The sequence below is a fragment of the Drosophila virilis genome, chromosome 2 (assembly GCF_030788295.1).
Source record: "Drosophila virilis strain 15010-1051.87 chromosome 2, Dvir_AGI_RSII-ME, whole genome shotgun sequence".
In the NCBI taxonomy this organism is placed as follows: Eukaryota; Metazoa; Arthropoda; class Insecta; order Diptera; family Drosophilidae; genus Drosophila; species Drosophila virilis.
In genome coordinates, this window is record NC_091544.1 from 9,054,799 (window position 1) to 9,073,603 (window position 18,805).

At 41.0% G+C, this 18,805-nt stretch overlaps 1 protein-coding gene across 1 annotated transcript in view; it reads left to right on the plus strand.

Annotated features, from left to right (window-relative positions):
* Positions 1-17,623, plus strand: part of beat-IIa (beaten path IIa) — a 43,447-nt gene extending 25,824 nt beyond the window's left edge. The window contains exons 3-7 of the mRNA XM_032439150.2: positions 7,300-7,514; positions 8,490-8,625; positions 11,942-12,075; positions 16,276-16,549; positions 16,692-17,623. Coding sequence (XP_032295041.1) covers positions 7,300-7,514; positions 8,490-8,625; positions 11,942-12,075; positions 16,276-16,549; positions 16,692-17,047 — 1,115 coding nt within the window. The 3' untranslated portion in view covers positions 17,048-17,623. The remainder of the gene's footprint in view (positions 1-7,299; positions 7,515-8,489; positions 8,626-11,941; positions 12,076-16,275; positions 16,550-16,691) is intronic.
* Positions 17,624-18,805: the final 1,182 nt, after the last annotated feature.

Genomic DNA, 18,805 nt, shown 5'->3' on the forward strand with positions numbered 1-18,805 from the left:
GTGGTGCAAACAGTGTGCGAAATGCAGCAGCCGCAGCAAAAACGCCGTAAACTTTTAACAATTGCAAAAACACACTGCAAAATAAAGCGAAACAAAGGCAAAACACTAAAAACTACTGCGGGCAATAAATCTGCAACGGGTAGCGGGGCGAAACAACTGCCAACAGTAACAGCACCATTGGCAACAACAGCAGCAACAACAACAGCAACAGCTGCACAAATTTAGCAAGGGCGTTTGCATAAACACACACACACACACTGACACACACACATTCACATACTCACACACAGCAACAATTGTATGTGCCTGCTGCGTAAATAACTAATAAGGCCCTAGAATATTTTTTGAGTATAATTTAGGAGCAGCAACAAAAAATAACACACAATAAGAAGAGCCAGCTATGAGCTATGTTGAAAACAAAGCATAGAGTCCAGCAAATGCAATCGTTGATCATGGCATACAGTGTGTGTGTGTGTTTGTGTGTGTGTGTATTGTGTGCGTGTGTGTATGGCGCGTTCCCATAACTTAATTAAAATTATGAATATTTTTGTTGGCTAGGATTACGAGCAATGCTGGTAGCTGGCAACACTGGCAAAAAGTACGCCACAGCAAATGCGCTTTTTGCAATGTTGTTGAGTAAACAGACAAACAAACAGCAACATCAATTTATGCATAAATCACATGGCACAAAAACGCAGCCAGATTGTAAGCTAGCAGGATATAGATGCTTTCACAGCCCCAGCCAAAACAGACTACAGTCCTGCCCTGCACCCGCTGGCCAACTGTCCAATACGTTTTGCGTCATGGTCGTACATGGAATTTGTTACCAAAAATTAAATTTTCGTATGCCAATGTCGCTTATCTCAATTCTGTTTCTCAGTTACGCCTAGTTTTGATGTTGCTTTTGGCCATATTTTAAATTAAAATGCCGTTCACATTAATATATTGAAACAAGCAAATTCCACTTTCATTTTGCCAGCGAGTCAAAAATAATTTGTAATTTACTTTGTCTCCCTTCGTTGGCAAATTGTTTTTTGATTAGCAAACTATGTAGAGTACTTTGGTTGGTTGCATTTTATTTTAAAAAATAATTGAAAACGTAAAAAATACAATATATAAATTAAATGTAAAACAAGTGGTTGCATTTCAATCCTCAATAAAAATGTATAAAGCGTTGCTCCGAAAACTTGTTGACTGTGAGGATGGGCTGTTGGGGAGTTGAGCTGAAAGCAAAGAGTCATCAAAAACAAGTTCACAAATTAACTTCCGCCAGTAACAGCATTCGAGTTGCTAGAACAAAGAGCGCTTTAAAATCCAACATGAATGTCAGATATACCAGCGACCTGGTCCGGTTCGACCTGGCTTGATTTTCACGTGCTGCGTCCAATTGCTGTTTGAGAGGGACAGGCAGCAGCGGGACATCCGCGGGCCAGCAACGTGGCAGGCAGCATCACAAATGGTCAAAAGTTCCATTAGTGTCAGGCCATGAATGCTATTTACAAGCAGTTTGCGATGCAGCGTGTGAGATAAAGGCCTCAAGGCCTCAATAAATGGCAAAAAGTCGGCGTTCATAGCGCAAAGCACACAGTGAACACAGCTGGGCAAAAGCAATGCGCAGAATAAGCGCTGAAAACTGAATATCGCAATCGATGCTGGCGTCGAGATAACAAAATGTTTTGCTGTCCAGCCTCAATTGAGTCGTCGTCATCGTCATGCATTCGTTCTTAACATTGCGTATACGCCAAGTGTACAAATGCATGGCGACAAGCGTTGGTAGTTAAAGAAAAAACAAGCTAAGTAAATACGAGCGTGTGTACAAGCTTTTGCATATACATGCATACACGCACACACACACACACAGACACACACACACGCACCCACACACAAATACTTAAGCACATAAGTAGAAAGGTATAAATGAGCACACAGCAAATGAAAACTGGCAAATAGAAAGAAAATTATATAAAAATAAGCTGGCGACTGTATACTGTATGCAGTGCACTGTCACCCACAGACTACATATTCATATATATATACATATATATACAAATACATATTTTTCTGTATACACTGGGGTGTGTATATCTGTGTGCAGATTCTTTGCCTGCTACACAATATTTACGCTGTTATCCTTTTTGTTTTATTTGCTTAGCGCTTCTGTGCAAAGAAGGACTATCGTGAGACAAACGGCAAACGAGCAACATGAGGATTGCAGGAAGTGTGTTTTGTGTGTGAGCCCCGTTATGGCACATCATCATCACCATTATGATCATCGTTATCCACTTGCAAGCCACTCGTACACAACAACATTCAGATTAAATTTTGTTACATATTATTTTTTCATTTAGCGCATTTATTTTCATTGTTGTGTTTACTTTGTGCGGTTGTCGCTTTGGAGTGTTGCGTGAAGTTTGTTTGCGCATACTCGAATGAGTCTGGATTTTATATTTACCCAAGCTCACGACTGCATGGTCAAGGCGTTGGTGTTGCTTTAGCTAACAAAATATATTGGATTTCGAAGTGTTGAGTTATTTATTGCGCATATGATGTCTTGATATTTATCTATTTATTACTTATTTCTGGTCATGTTGTTTAATTCAATCAATTCAATTTTCAATTACTTTGCAATAAATAACAAATTAGTTTCTTGACCAATCCTCCCTCTTACAACTCATTTAGTGGACACACAGATACATATACAGACATACAGTTTCCCTAATTATTAATTATTTTTTCATAACTTGCATTTTATGCAACAGCCACATTTTAAGGTGTGTGTGGAGCTGCCTGCCAAGCCCATAAAAAACTAAAGCTAAAAGCCAACTAGAACAACAATATTATGTTGGCGTGAGTTGCGGTTGTGTCTATGCTGATGTTACGTAGACATGAGATTAGGGGTTGGGCTTGGCCAGCCAACGGAATGGATTAAATTGCGCTCTACTGGCACTACAACCACATAATACACACGCTCTTCACCTCCACTGCTAAATTCTAGAGAAGCATAACTTTTTACTACAACAACTTCAAATTCCAAATATTTTTCTTTGAGTGCGCCCTTTTGCTTAATATTTGCCAAGCCCGAACTGGATAATTGTTTTCTACCGATACTCTTCTTCGATATACCTTAAATTAAAATTATAAAACTTATTTTGAAATTATAAACAAACTTTGCTTTTATATCCTTTAAATGTTTTGCGATAGTTCTTAAGAATGAATGGAATATAAGATACAAAATATTCTAAGGAGATTAATTCATGCTTAGTACTAACTCTCTTACCGTTTTTTCTTAGCTCTAAAAAGTCACTATTGATAATGTTTTTTAGGGTATATCGTGTTGCGACTTTGCATTATGAATGTGTGACTATTGTTTTTCTACCCCTTTTTTTGTCTCCTGTTCATGGACACGCACAGAAGTGAAACCACAGCGTGTTTCTTTTTTCGTTGGGTGCAAAGAATAGTATTAGTTTAGTGCTGGGCGTGTGCGGGGCTTTTGATTTATGGTTTCGAATGTTGCAAGTTGTATTTTTTATGTTAATTAAATTGCGTTGGCTTATAGTGAGTATGGTCAGTTAGAGTGCAAGTTACTCTACTCTGCAGCTGACTCTACTTATTGGACTCCGGTATTAAATGTGTGTGGATACATACATGCATAGGAGAACCAAACGGCCTTTCGAATGTCCAGGGCTGTTTGCTATGTTCCGGCCACGTAGTGCAAACAAATGAACTGCAGCTGCGTTTATAGTGATTACAGCTGTCTGCTCTGGATCTGCACCCTAAATGTTGTTGACCCAGCCAAGCAGCAGCAGCAGCAGCAATGCATGCTTATTAGAAATTCCATTATATGTAGCATACTTATGTGCGTCCATGTACAGGTGCTTCTGTCAACATAAGCCGGCAACGAGGCAGGTGTTGTCTTTGTGCGCGCCTCAATGGCAACAAGGACGTCACATACGGTTTCCCCCTGGTTAGACCGACGTGCTCCTGTTTCTGTGTTGCGGCTGCTGTTTTGCAGTGTTGTGCATGATAAATCTTTCAATATACTGCCGACGATGGGGACTGGCAAACATGTCAAGTAGCAGGAACAATATTCATTTGAATTTGCAACAAAAGCCTATTAAATACCAAAACAATAGTCCACCATAGCCACACACACATACAGATACACACACACACACACACACACACACACACACACACACACACACACACACACACACACACACACACACACATACATACACACACCAACACACACCAACACACACACACACACACACACACACACATACACACACCAACACACACATACACACTCAGACACACACACACAAACACACACATACACGCACAGATACATACACACAAACACACACACACACACCCAAACACACACATACATATATACATATGCATAAAGGAATTGTATACATACATCCTATGTTTGTTTGTTTTTGACTCTCGCACGCGAGTGAGTATACAAATTATTATGCAGTGATAAATATGCCCACATTTCACTTGTTCTACCCTTCCACCGTTTCCCTGAACACCATCTGTTTCTATTTGCGCCGTATGGTACGGGGTGGTTCAGGAAAGTTTTGGGGACTGTGTCTGATGCCTGTTGCTTGCACCACGCTCTAGGCATTTACCATTGAAAGTATTGTGTAAACAAAAAAAATCATGCTTGCTGTCGATTGTTGAAGGTTATATGCAGGGCTTAAATGGTATTGGTATTTGGCAAAACTATAATTATGCTGAGTATTGTGCTGCTAGTTAAAATAACATTTAAGGGCTTCATAAGACTGAATATAAATAGACATTTTTTGCGAAGAATGGTGGTAAAAAAAGAATTGTTTACCTTGAATTGTATTGTAAATATTTCTGCAAATAAGCTATGGAACAATTTGAAGCATCAGTATGCCTGAATCTTGTATATGGTGAGTTGAATGCTTTGTGAACGTATGGCAGGGTCAGGTCAATCGATCAATTTGGATGATTTAATTAATTCCTTTTTTTATTGGGTGCACCGTACAACAAGCAAGCAAAACCCAAAAATAACAGCCAGCTTTTTCTTTGCCAGCAATACAAACAAATGCGAAAACTTTTTCAGCAACAACTGCCTAACATAAAAGGCAAACTGGTCGTGCAATGAAAACCAAAAAAGCGAGAGAAAACCCAAAAATATAAAGGAAAAAAATATTCGTATCTAACTTTTCAATTTGGTATCACTTGCGGTTTTAACGAACCTGACGTTGCCACCATTGCGGCCAAACGATTCCCGCAATGACGCACTCCAGCATGATTGAAAAACAATAAACAAAGAAAAAACCAGCAAAGAGGACTTCCGCCCTGAACTGCCTAGATGCCAGTTGCTAGCTCCCGGCTGCATGAAAAGAAATTCTGGTGAAAACGGCGTGAAAACTGTTTACCTCTGGACAAACGATGAGTGAGTCCAGGGAATATTGTGGGGCCAGTGGGCTATGCAACAATAACAAAAACACGCTGCAGGTTGCATTGATACTGGAAACAGTACTTGCATTGAGCCAGAGGTTCACGGTAAAGGGGCCAGGAACTAGAAACTTGGGTCCAGGGACTTGAACGCGGTTCCTTGTTGCTGTGCTTGTAAACAAATCGCAGAAGGATAAGGGCAATGCACTTGTAAGCGAGCACTTAGTTGAATCGAGTAAATATGTAAGTTTCGCAAAAACTTTCTACCTGACATGCACATACTTATATGGCCCACTGTACTACGAGTAACCGTGCGCGTATGTGTGTGCGGATTTATAGACATTGTTTGACTATTTGTGCAATACGCCCTGCTGTGTCCTCCGAGTGTGCTATGATTTCTTGCTGCACTTACGAACCAAACACTAACAAGCAAAACTTTTGCCAGCAATAAGCAAGAATTTGTGGTTGCTTTTCACAGCTCCTACGTCCTTGCTGCACTTGCCACACTGCCTGTTTGCGGTTTTGACTGCACTTTGCAATTTCAATTATCAAACAAACTACATTTTCTTTTTCGATTTCCGTGTGCAAATGTTTATGCCACAAGCTTCAAGGCAAAGTTGAAAAAGACATGCTCAAAGGTCATCGGCAACATTGTCGGCCAATTATGTGGACTTGGCCAGCAGCTCATTAAAGTCAAAGTGTAATAACGTATTTTTCAGGCTGCCAACGAGAAAATGTTAAAAGAAAAGCCACACAGAATATAATGAAACTCATACATTCCATGCATGCCATAATAAGCAGATGCAGACGTTGCCCTTGCCCCAATATGCAAACAACTCCCAAAGGTAATTTATAGCACGCAGCTGGTATATAAAACAACAGAGCCTGGCAACAGGAAAAACAGCCGCAACGGAAAAAATGAAAACAATTTTATTTTATTTACCTCGCGAGAGATTCACACACCGTCCCCGATGAAAGGCGAGTTCTCGGAGGGACCCTGGCAAAGCCGCAAATGATGTGCCATTATTCTTAAGGGTACAGCCGCACGAAATGTGACCCAAATAAGATATAAAAAATTTTGAGTGCCTTGTTAGGCTATGTCCTGATGCTTGTAAACAGCCAAGTGGCTCTCTTTGGCGCCTTGAATTATGCTACGTATTTGTTGACAAACGACTTTCAAATGGGCGGCCATAAAGCTGTCGGAAATTGGCGTTGATTGTTTGGCAATTAATAAATGTTCTTACGCAAGTGGCCAGTTTCTGAGGTGCTGACCAAGCGCAGCAAAAGGAAATATTAACTTGCGACAAGGTCCTGCCCGTTGGCTTTTATAATATTATTTAACGTTCCGACATAAAGTTTGATCATTAAAAATCATTTACCGGAAATATTGAAAGAAGTTTAAAATTTAAATAAAATCTATCAACTATTTTTATGTTGCACTTCAAGTTATACGTATACGCAACAATTGAATACTTTAGAATTGGAGATATGCGCATGACGAATTTGTAAAGGACGGCACGAACTTATGCCAACGACCAGTGGGGCACAATATGCGAATGTCGATATACGCGTTTATATATCTTCATATTTTAGTCGTGATATATTGTATTATTTGGGTATGTCTGCTGTCGGATACGCGAGCTTTTCGTGTTTTGATGAGCGTTTTTGCATCACGAAAGGAACGTGACACACATCCAACTCCAGAAAATGCTCTCAAAAAAAACAATATTTTAAATATTCCGTTCGACAGTATTCCAATCATTTTTTTTTCCAGTTAAATATACTAAATTGCAATCGTAGAGTTTTATATTAACACATCATTTTTTCTGTGCATCTGTGTATTTTTCATTCTAGAGCTGGTTGAGTGCGCGCTGCGCAATGTCAATTTAATCATTGAGCCGCCGGCGGTCCGACAGGGCCAGCATGTTGTACTGCGCTGCATATACGATCTGGAGGGGGCACCACTCTACTCGGCCAAGTTCTATCGCGGTCAATTGGAGTTTTACCGTTATACGCCCGGCGAGTTTCCCAATTCCAAAGTGTTTCCATTTCCTGGCATACACGTCGACGTAAGTACTACAAAAACCCGATCTGAATGTACAGCTTTTAGGTTAAGTTGGGCTTTACGTTGGGTGGGCGTACGTTAAAAAGTAAAAAGATTTAAGACAGGGTTCCGCTTTTAAAGCATCCGCAACTGAGGCAGCTTGTTAACGTTCAATGCAAATGCAGCTGCCGAGCCGTCAAACTATCTAGCCTGTTGTCATTCGCGTCCGGATTGACCAACTGGCTGAGGCTCTGCCTGGGGTGGCTTTGACTCGGGCACTTTAGCTGGCACTGGCGTCACTTCGACGCCCTTAATTGCGCGCACACTGCATTTATTTATATTGTATATTTTATAACTTTTCGCTCATGCATATTCAGTTTGGCAGTTTTATTGTTATTGGCGGGTATTCAAAAAAGCCAGTTCATGCCAAGACACCTGCAACTGCAGCTGCCTAGCCTGAATGCCACGAAGCTATCAGAGCGGCTATCTGCAAAATATTTTCATTTAAATTTTTGTGTGGCAGCGTCTGAAATTTGGTCGTTCCCGTACAAGTGCCGCCCCGCTCCACTCGTGTCCCGAGTGTCGAGCCAGATAATTTTGCCAGATTATTGAAAAAGTTGCATCCTGCTGGAGGCTGGTCAGGGGCCGTCAGTGAAATTTTTGTTTCCCCGATAAAGTTGCACTGAATCTGTCCAAATATTTCATCAGGCTATTGAGTTTATGCCAGCAAGTTTATCTTTAGTTTTTGTCGTGCAAAACTTTAACTTAGTTGCGAGCTTTTATACAATATATATACTTTTTTTTAAGAATTTTCTTTTTTTTTTTATTTGCCATTAGCTGGTTTAATATATTGGAGTGCACTTTATTATAGGAGTGATGTCAGATAACATTCATTGCAAATTGTTCCGCTTAAATAAATACATATAAAGCTGATTTTTTATACAATATTGCAATTTATATTATATTCATTCTGTTCTCTTACCAAACGTCTCTTTAATAGGTAACCAGCTCAAATGCTACTCAAGTACTCATACGCAATGTGGGCTTTGGACTTTCCGGTAACTTTTCATGCGAGGTGACCGCCGATGCGCCGCTTTTCTCTACAGCTACTGCAGTGGGGATCATGCAAGTTGTGGGTAAGTCAAAAATTTCCAATCTTACGCCTCTTTACCAACAGCCATCAGATAAAAATGAAAGCTTAATCGAGCCATGTGGCATGTCATTTGATATTTGCGTATCCTACGATTGCCTGCCCTAAGTATGAATTAAGTACCTGTAGCTGTGGCAGATTAAATGGGAAAAAAAACTTTTTGTAAGCGGTAAAGGCAATTTGCGGGCGCTAAGGCCGCAGAAGCAGCTGTTGAAGCTTTAAAACTTTTGTGGGGGAGGCAACTTGTGTTGAAAATTGCCTCATTAACAGGCTATTCGGTCTGACAGATAAACATCGTGTGGAGCTCCTGCTCGAAGGTTGTTGCCACGCGCCTGTCTGGGTCATTTAGTAGTCCTGCCATCGCATCAAGCATTTCACGGCCTTATGCGTTTTAAATGAGCGTGCTATGGCACGCTCGGAATTAGGAATTTAATCAGTAAACCAGCGTCATGGAGGGCAATAAGTGGGAGCCTATCAAGTATATATGTTGTTGTTTGCGTTCATACAGTAATCATGGCTGAAAAAATGCAGCTGAAAGCATTGGCTTCGTTACCAATAAATGCCAGCAACAATTGGCAATGCAGTCGGTAACTAGGTAACTGGGTCGATAGCTCATAAATGGCACACAGCGCGTATGCGTAATCTCGGCTATGCTAACGGTGCGGCATCAAGAGCAACAGCAGCATTGCTCAGCAGTTAATCTTTATATTCGCTTCGCATTAAATATTGGAGAAATTCGCACAGACAGCTCAATTTAGCTTCAGTGGCTGATTTTTATATCACTTGCCGCGCAATTTTCTTTCTGCTTTGCGCACCCTGCGACTCCCCGGCCCACTCAAGTTGCTGTGTTTGTATGATTGAGCACTTGCCTCGATGGTTAGCTGGGTGCCTGGGTGCCTGGGGGCTGTGTGGATGCTTGCTTATTGCCCGGCATTAAACATTTAGATGTGCGCGTCTGGCGCGAAACTGGTGCCTTTATTAGGTTGCCATTACCTCAATGTCTAACCAGTCTGGCTGCCCGGTCGCCTGGTTGCTTCGCTGTGTGAGCTCAATATATTTAACGCCGCATTTAGCTCGCTTAATTGGCCGCTTTTGGTTAACTGGCATCAAGGGATTAAAGCTTTGATCAAGCATTTGCTTTAAATTCATGAGATTACAGCCGCACCACTATGCCCAGGGCCATTCAAGGACGCCTGAAGCTGTTTTAGTTATTCAAGTTTCATTAAATGCTGAGGCTTTTAATTGGCTGCGTGTATTGTTGTTTCTGTATGCTTTATTTTTGTTGTTGTTTTCCCTTCACATACATCAATATGAGATAAGCCAGCGCGCCTGACACACTGACAGCACGATGTCTGAGTCTGCAAAGTCAGACGCGTGTTAGCTCATGTGCGTCCATGTAGCAGAGTGTGTCTGTGCAAGTGTGTGTATGTGTGCATGGGCTCGTGCTTGCTGCTGTATCTTTCTATTGTACAGCTAAGCATTTGCGGCTTATAATGTCGTCGACACTAAGACCCCAATAACTTGCGGGCTAAACAATAAATTACTGTAGCAGCAACCAAAGCAAACACAAAGCATATTGCGCATACGCCTAGTATAGCAGCGCCTACAGAATCCTTAGGTGCGACAATGACTAGTAGCTTAAAGTAGTAACAGCAAAGTCTCTTTTCTACTTTAAGAAGTTCAGCGATAGACAAGAATTATTTTTTATTATGTTATCAAATATTTAAGTAAACGTATTCACTTTGTTGTTCAAATCAAAAATCCAGATTAATGTAATCTAATCTGACAAAGTAGTTTGGTTAAGCGATGAAATAACAAACTTACAAGAAATAAAATTATTTATTGTATAGGCTTATTTAATTTGTATTCGTAAATACGTTAGTGATGTTAATTGCATGTCATAATAGTTTCAAAATATTTTTTCACATTTTGCAAAGTTGAAAAAGAAATACTTGTGATGATAATTGCGATGATAAAAATAGGTGTTTATTTTGAACTTAAGTAACGTCGAATAAATGTGTGTAACCATGCTGTATATGAGAACATGCTAATATCAAAATTTCGGCTTTCAGTAAGAAGTCAAAGATATACTCAAGTACAGTTGGTCATTTGATTGTCTTGAATTTTATGGATATGCTTTCCTCTATGTAATCTATGCAGTCTTCCTTTTTCAGACATGTCTTGTGACTTATGTTTTATGCATTTCCGCTGGCTCATTGTGGCTTCCGTTTAGCTACGCCCACTCATTTATTTATGCAGCAGCTCTTTTATTCATGACCCGTTGTCCTTGAAGCAAATAGTCCTGAGGTTTAATCGTGTGTTAATGAGCTCAAGTGGCAATCAGATGGCGGGCCAAGACGCCAAAAACAAAAACGAGGCCAAAAATAAATGCGACTGCGTTTCGCTGCTTACACATAAAATAAACACTTTGTCCTTGCGCTTTATGGAAAGCAGCGCGGCAACTGCTGCTATTTGGCTGGTGACGCTTCGCGGCAGGCCCTAAACAAATGACGCTCGCATTTGAATGCCAAGGCAAGCTGAGCAAAGTTATGCTAATTCACGCTTTCATTAAGTCACAATGCCACACAGCTTCTGGGCGCAGCAGGCGACCCAAATGCCGTAGCACATGGTTGTGCAAGTTTGTAGATAGTTGGCAAACATTTGAAGGGCTTAAACTTTAATAACTTAATGACATAAGTCAAGCGGGGATTCGCATACCTCGCTGCTGGCCAAGTGCAAAGTAGGCTGGTCAGCTGCTAAATTAAACTTAAAGCCGGTCCACACAGATGACCCTCATTAGGAGCCTTTTGGCGTCCCACACAACAGTAAAACCAATGGAAAAGGTCAAAAATCTGGGGAAAAAAGCCGCAGCAGCCAAAAGAATAGTTGGGGCGACGCCATTGTCGGTATGTGTGTGTGTGTCAGGATTAGAGCGAGTTGCCTTGAGCTATTTCGAGATTCGGGACGCTTTCGAGCAGCCCAGGCTCAAAGTTGCCGTTGCCGTTGCCGTTTTTGTCATGGAAATTACTTTCTTCATTAGTTACTTTTGTTGCTTTAGTTGTGACTTTGACTTTGCTTTGGTTGACTTAATTAAAAAGTTGAACGTAGCCCCGACTGCTGTTGTGGTTGGTGTTGAAAGGATTGAAGTTGTGGGCGGCACTGCGTCGCCACTTATATACCTATTAACATTTTGTAAAAGGCCTGAAGCGACGACGAGCTGCCCTGGTCAACAATCCAATCGAAACACAGTACCTTTATATGGATGCCTTAATATAAAAATATATACTTTGCTATTCTTGCAGAGCTGCCCGACAAACGTCCTCAACTGTATACGGAACACACGCGCTATGAGCCCGGCGATGTCCTGCGCGCCAACTGTAGCACGCCGCCATCTCGACCACGTGCCGAGCTAAAGTTCACCATCAACAACATGGTGGTAAGTACAGTTATTGGTGAATCAATGCTCTTAAATCTATATTTGTGGCTTGCAATAAGAGTCGCAGTTGGCATAGAAATATACTTGAATTTATTCCTCTGTCCTTTTCATAAAAATATAAAAAAAATATTAAAAAACGAAAAGAGGAAATCTGACAGCGGGTCAGCGATTATTAATGTTCAAAGCTGTTGAATCCTTTGAAGTTGTGGTCTATTCCGATGAGAAATGAAAATGAAAATATGCCAGCATAGACGGCCCCCCATTCAAGTTGCCTTTGTCCGTATGCTAACATGGCGTATGCGCAATTTTACACCCTGCCAGCCAGCGCACACATTGTCATGTGTATTAACAATGCATGCAGCGCAGCTGTGGCCGCCTTCTTGTCGTTTGGTTACTGTGAAAACGGATTTCTATGCGGCCGCAGCAAACATTACAAACACCAGCTCCTTTGTAAGTCTCAGGGACCAGTCCCCGGCTCCCCCGGCTGCTAGACCTTTATTGCATTTGGGCTTGGGCCACACGTCGCAGCTGTGCGGTTGTGCAGGCTGTCATTTTGGTTGAATTCTCACTTTTAGCTGCTGGCGTCACAGCTGCTCGCCCTGTTGACATTGCCGAGTCTGCTAAGCTGTCAGAGCGAAGATTTTTGCTTCACAGTTTTATGAATATGCATGCCCCATCCGTCGCGCTGTTGTTGCTGCTTCTCTAACATCGATTTTTCTATAAATTGGTGGCTGACTGTGGCCAAATGTTCGAAACGGACGCACCTAGCAAGATGTCAAGAGCAGTTAAGTGGTCAAGTAGCAGATCATCTTATCCGTTTGGCCCGCCTCACATCAGTTTATCTACATAGGTAGCCATAGACCAGGCGATGAGACTGCGTCTGCCTCAGGGAGAACTTACAGCTCTGGCACAGCGAAAGTCCGATTTTCAATAAAATAACCGATTGCCGTTCGGTTGAGGGTGCATAACTTTACATCACTTAAGTAGTTGTTCATTTACCTTTTCACTTTTTGGGTTGCATAAGGAACTGTACTCAATAAAGTTGGACGCTTTAAGCAATCCTTACGCATGATTGATGGGCGAATCAGCAGCGGTATCTAAGTTGTACTTAGAAGATCGCTAGTCGAAGTGACCAGTTATTAAGTCACCTGAACGATGAGGACCCCGATTCGATGTAATAGCTAGCTAATTTTATTATAAATAAATATGTATATGAAGAAATTTGTTGTTTTAAAGTAGTAAGCTTTTTTAATTAAATAACCTCAAAATCGATTTGGGAGTTCAATTATTTATGTTTTATTTATAGTAAAGAATTGCTTTGATCCATTTTACATTGGAAGCAATGGGCTAATATTATCTTGTTGGTTGGCTTCTTGTCTTTGGCTTCGGGCAGTTTGAAAGTGTTGTCATGCCATTGAAAAATGGTTGCCGCATTCGTGCAGCTTGCTAGCATGCGCACATTAAACATGATAAATGAATTCAAATCATTTGCACCGCAATAACTCGAACTCAGCATGGGGCAGGCTCCATCGCTTGCGAGCTACAATAACAACAGCAACTACAACTACAACAACAACTACAATAATGGCAAGGCCCCGCAGTTGCTTGAAAATGAAATGATAGCTTATCGGGAATGCCAAGTCGAGGGAACGAGCACTTTTGGCAAGTGCCATTGCCATTACCATTGCCAATACGGGGGAAGGCAACAAACCGTAAGCAAACGTGGCAGACGTTGACTAAAATTGAGTAGAAAACGATACCGCAGGAGAAGGAAGATATATTGCAATTGCCGATCACAGGAAACAAATGAATATTTCATGCTGTGCAAATCAACATGAGGCTGGGGAGCAGGCGCACGCACACACACACACACACTGTAGCATATTCCACGTGCCATTTTAGCAGCAACAGCACCAGGAACTTCACCAGGCAGCGGCAACAAAGTTTACGTTTGAAGGTAACCTGCCCCGGAGCAGCGCCTGTGGCATCTGGAGCCGGAGCTGAACTTTATGTTGACAAAGTTTTTTGTGGTAAAAAGCCACATCAGTAATTTGCAGAGCACACACAAATACTAACACACACGTAGCCATGACATATGTGGCCTGGTTTAGGGCTGCTGTGGCTTCGTTTTCGGCTGGCTGCTTCCGCCGGCCCAGGCATTAATCATTTGGCATGTAAATTGCCAATTAATAACTGCTGCATGTCATTTGGCATTCGGCTTCAAAATGTTACGCAAATTTCCACCCAGGCAGGCGGAACGGATTGGGCGATGCTTCGAAGTTAGAGAAGAAACTGAAACTCAGGCCAACGAACCTATAAACATTGCCAAGTGCTAGGCGCATTCACATGGAGCCCTTAATGAAGACAAATAGCACTTGGTCTCTGCCAAATTTAGCGGAAAATTGAAAAAAGCTTCGCATAGCAGGTCGTGTTGTATTTTCAACCAGCCTTGCGACAAAGTTCTTGGCAACAGCCCCAAGATATTGCAGTACCATCCACAATTTATACGTTATCGATACGCTTGCAATGCATTGCATACAGACAAACGACAAATATGTGGTACACAATGCTATAAAATATAGTAATTGATATTTTAGCCTAACAATGCACACAGCTTGTGGATGTATTTTATGAGTGAGACTTTTCAGATGTCTCGCCTGAACTTCAATATTTGTTAAAAAACTTGTTCACAAACAAATAGTATAGTTTCAGCCAAAATGTCCCCATATAATGGAATAAACTAATAATTCAAATTGAAATGTTTCTCTGTTGCTCTTAAAAAAAACACAATAAATTCCGTTTACATATCTTTTGAATTCTTAATACTTAGAAATCTTTAAGGCTCAGTCCCATTTTTAAGTAAACATATAGGCTTCTGGCGAGCAGATTTTCATTTTTTGTGGATTTGTCAAAGCTCTATGAAATGAAAAGCAAAGCACTTACTGAAAAATGTTTCACACATTTTCACAGCTTTGCGTTTCTGAGATGCCACCCCAGTTGGGGTTTTAAAAGCGCAGCTCTATATAGCAAATGCACAAAACTATTAAAATATATAATTTCTCTTGTTTGCACAACATAAGCAGAATGCAAAAACTGTGTGCTTTTTGGCATGCGCATAAATAAAAATTATTTATATAAGCGCAAATCCTTTTCTACATGCTCTTATACGGACACGCCCGCCGCACACATATGTATAGAGCAAAGCAGATCCGACGAGACTAGAGCAGAGTGGGCCAGCCGTGGCTACAATTTTACAGTGAATTGCACTAAATAACTGCCATTAAGCATAAAAGCTGTTCTCGCATGAAGGAGCTGCTGGCAGCATTTAGGCTAAATGCAAGTTTAAGCATCTTGAAGCTGGCGCAAATAAAGTGGACTTACGCAGCAAGGATTCACGCAGACAGAGACACACACATGGACATGGACATGGACACGGACATGGACTTGGACATGGAGTTGGACATGCACAGAGAGCAGTAGTCCGTTGAACAAGAAACACCAATACAAATGCAGTTCGAATAAAAGGATAAAATGGCGCGTATATGAAAAGAAAGAGAGCTGTAAAACTGGCTAAAACTTTCATCAATGTGTCGTCTGGCGCATTTGAGCTGCATGTCCTGCCTGCATATGCCCTGTCACCGTCTCTCTGTCCACATCTTCAGATCGTTTGCCACAACCAGTGCCACTAATGTGCGCAATTGTGAGACGCTTCCTTCTTGGGATTTTGTTTGTGTTGTACTCCAGACACCGCCTGCCGCTGCTTTTTGCTGCATTACATTAACACAGATAAAGTTCCTTGATACATAATTTCCATGCATACACAAATAGCCGCCAGGCTAAGCTGGATGGTTGGCTGGCTGGCTGGCTGGCTGGCTGGCTCGCTGGGTTGCCGGCACATGTGGCCAACATCTCCAGCCTCTCCAGCAGCGCACTGTGCCAACTTGCAAATGGCGACAAGATGCTAGCTGGCAAAACTTTTTGCTTGTCCAAAAGCAAACAAAAGTATTACGAGTACCGGGGCTAAACGTTGCCAAATGTTGTCGTTGCCGTTGTTATTGTCATTGCTGTTAAAGTTGTTGCTGTCGCCCTAAAATATGCAAATGCATTTGCAAGCGCTGAATAAACAGGCACAGCGCTCAAATTATTGTCTCCGCCTCCAGCCTACAGTCTATTTAATGCTCCCTTTTGTCTTCCATACAGATAACAAATGCCGAGACCCAGTATATTCGCACAATTGATAATCTGATCGCTTCACGTATCTCTCTGAAGCTGCAGCTACAGGGCGTACACTTCTCCAGCGTCAACACGCTCATTTATAATAGCGTAAATTCTGTTTATGGCCATGGCGGACCCATGTATACGCCTAATCCAGGTGGCTTGGTACTGCGTTGCACCGCACAAATTGGCGACCTATACCAGGAGTACAAGGAAATTGAATTGGGCACACCACAAAAGGATCCGGTGCCGGCACGTGGTGAGTTCACATATTTTTAAATGTGTGCCCTGACATTCTAAACTAATTACGCAATAATATATTTGCCTTCCGTTTCCCTTCTTTTTTTTCAACTCTTCTCGTATGCGCCTCTGTTTGCTTGGATGCTTCCTTCCGGATGCAGTTACGCTCTCTTCCGGCTCGAGCGTGAAAAACTTCTTCAGCACGTATTTCTCCACATCGGCGGCATCACGACGCGTCGGCGGCGTCCATTTGGCGCCCATTACAATGGCGATGGCAGCGCTTCTTGTCAGTGGTGGCGCCCTGCTTAGCCAGATGGTCCGCGGGCTAGTTTTGCAGCTCATACCCATTGACGCCCGCCCAGCTATCGTGCATTCCAACTCCACTGACGGTCGTCTGCCCACGCTGCCCTGCCTCCAAGGCGCCATTGCAGCGGCTGGCTTGGCCAGCTCGGAGATAATTAGCTTGGGAGCTAGCCGTGGGCAGCAGCTGGAGCTCTGTGCGTGTGTTACAAATTAGTTTAATTGTCAAGTAATTAAATTACAATATATTTTGTATGCAAATGAAATTAACTAAGTATACATATAATGCATATGTGCGTGCAGTCAACACTTAGTTGGTTTATTTAGTGCTCTCATTGTTTTGATTGTTTTTTAATTTTGTTCTAATTTAAATTTGATAGCTTTTAATTATATCTACATTTTTCAATGTGGTGTCTAAACTAGCGAGCTAAAACCAAAGTATTTTTAAGCAAACCATTTGAGGTCAGCCTAGTTAAGCCGATAAATTCAGATGAAAATGGATTTCAACCATTAAATAAATGTTCACGTCTGAAATCAAAGTAAAACTAAAACTACTTATTAAATGTGCAAACTAACAGAAAATCTAAGGTATGTGTTAAAAATAAAATGGCTAACCAGCAATAAAAAACAAAAAAAAAGCAAAAAAAAGGAAATAAATGTGTAAAATATATTTAAAAAATGCAGTAAACAATTATAAATGAAATCTACTCGTAAAATGATCGCCTTGTGAGGGCATATTGTAAATGGTGGTGAAATTGCATAAAAATAAAAGAAACAGTGTTAATTTTAAAAACAAATCAATCGAGTTGTTTCATTTCTTTCTGGCATATTTCTGATTTGCTTACAGAAATATCCAAATCTGACATCTTGTACCATCAGTTGGCTGACAAGAGTTGTAATTCATTCAAGCGACAAGTAAAACGGTATTTTTCAATTCAGGAAATCTTGCAAAGTTGATTTTTGGCGTTAAGAATTCTTGCACAACATTCTTGCAACAAAGGCTTGCAACTTCACAGTGACTGCGTCTGCTTATTGTCTGCATTCGGTTTGCCTGCAAAAGTGTGAAAAAACTTGCCTTTACGCAGCGGAAGTGCCGAAAGAGATATAATATAAGGAATCTAGTTCATTGCATTGTGTGCGGCATGCTTTTTAGTTGCCGTTTCCGTTCCATTCTGCATGCGCATTTTGTACTTATTATTTTTTGCAATTTCTTTGAAAAATTACTGAAGCGCACACTGCTGTTTCTTTTCAATAGCAGCCAAGAGTTACAGCAGTTCAAAGGACTCTCTGAGTCGATCTGTTCTGCCAGTAAAATAATTACAGAATTGTACACAATACTTGCTATACATATATACTAGTATCTAGTTATGCCCCATACAATGGTAAGAAGGATAGCAAAGGCAGCAGTGATATGATTTGTATTTGGCAAAAATAATAATTTAATTTGATTGAACACTGTAGAAATACTATAGTAATTTCTATGTTTTCTGACTTTAACCTGACGACCAGCAGTTGGTTTATTCTGAAAATACATTTTATTTTTATTTTTTATTTTTTCTATCGCTATCTGGGAGCTATAAATTTCTAAACCAGTCAAAAGTATTATTCAGAGCGAAAGAGATAGAGTATCAGAACAAGGAGAGGTGAAAGGAAGAGTGGAAAAGAAGAGTATACGAAATTTGCATTCGACTACCTAAAAGGCCAAATCACGAGAAACAAAAAACTGACACTAAAACCTGCCCATTGCATTCTCATGAGCGAACAAATAAGACTGCTTCTCTCGACTATTAGATATCCGGTATCCAGATGTGCGAAAATAAACTTGCCCATATGTATTGTATATATTGTATGTAATATATAAATATTAAGAACGAAACTGTGGTTATTTTTTATGTTTTTACAGTCAGCAAACGAGCTCTCGGACACAGTTGATGTCCGAGTGCTGGGTACAAGAAAAAGTAGCTTGTGTACTGTT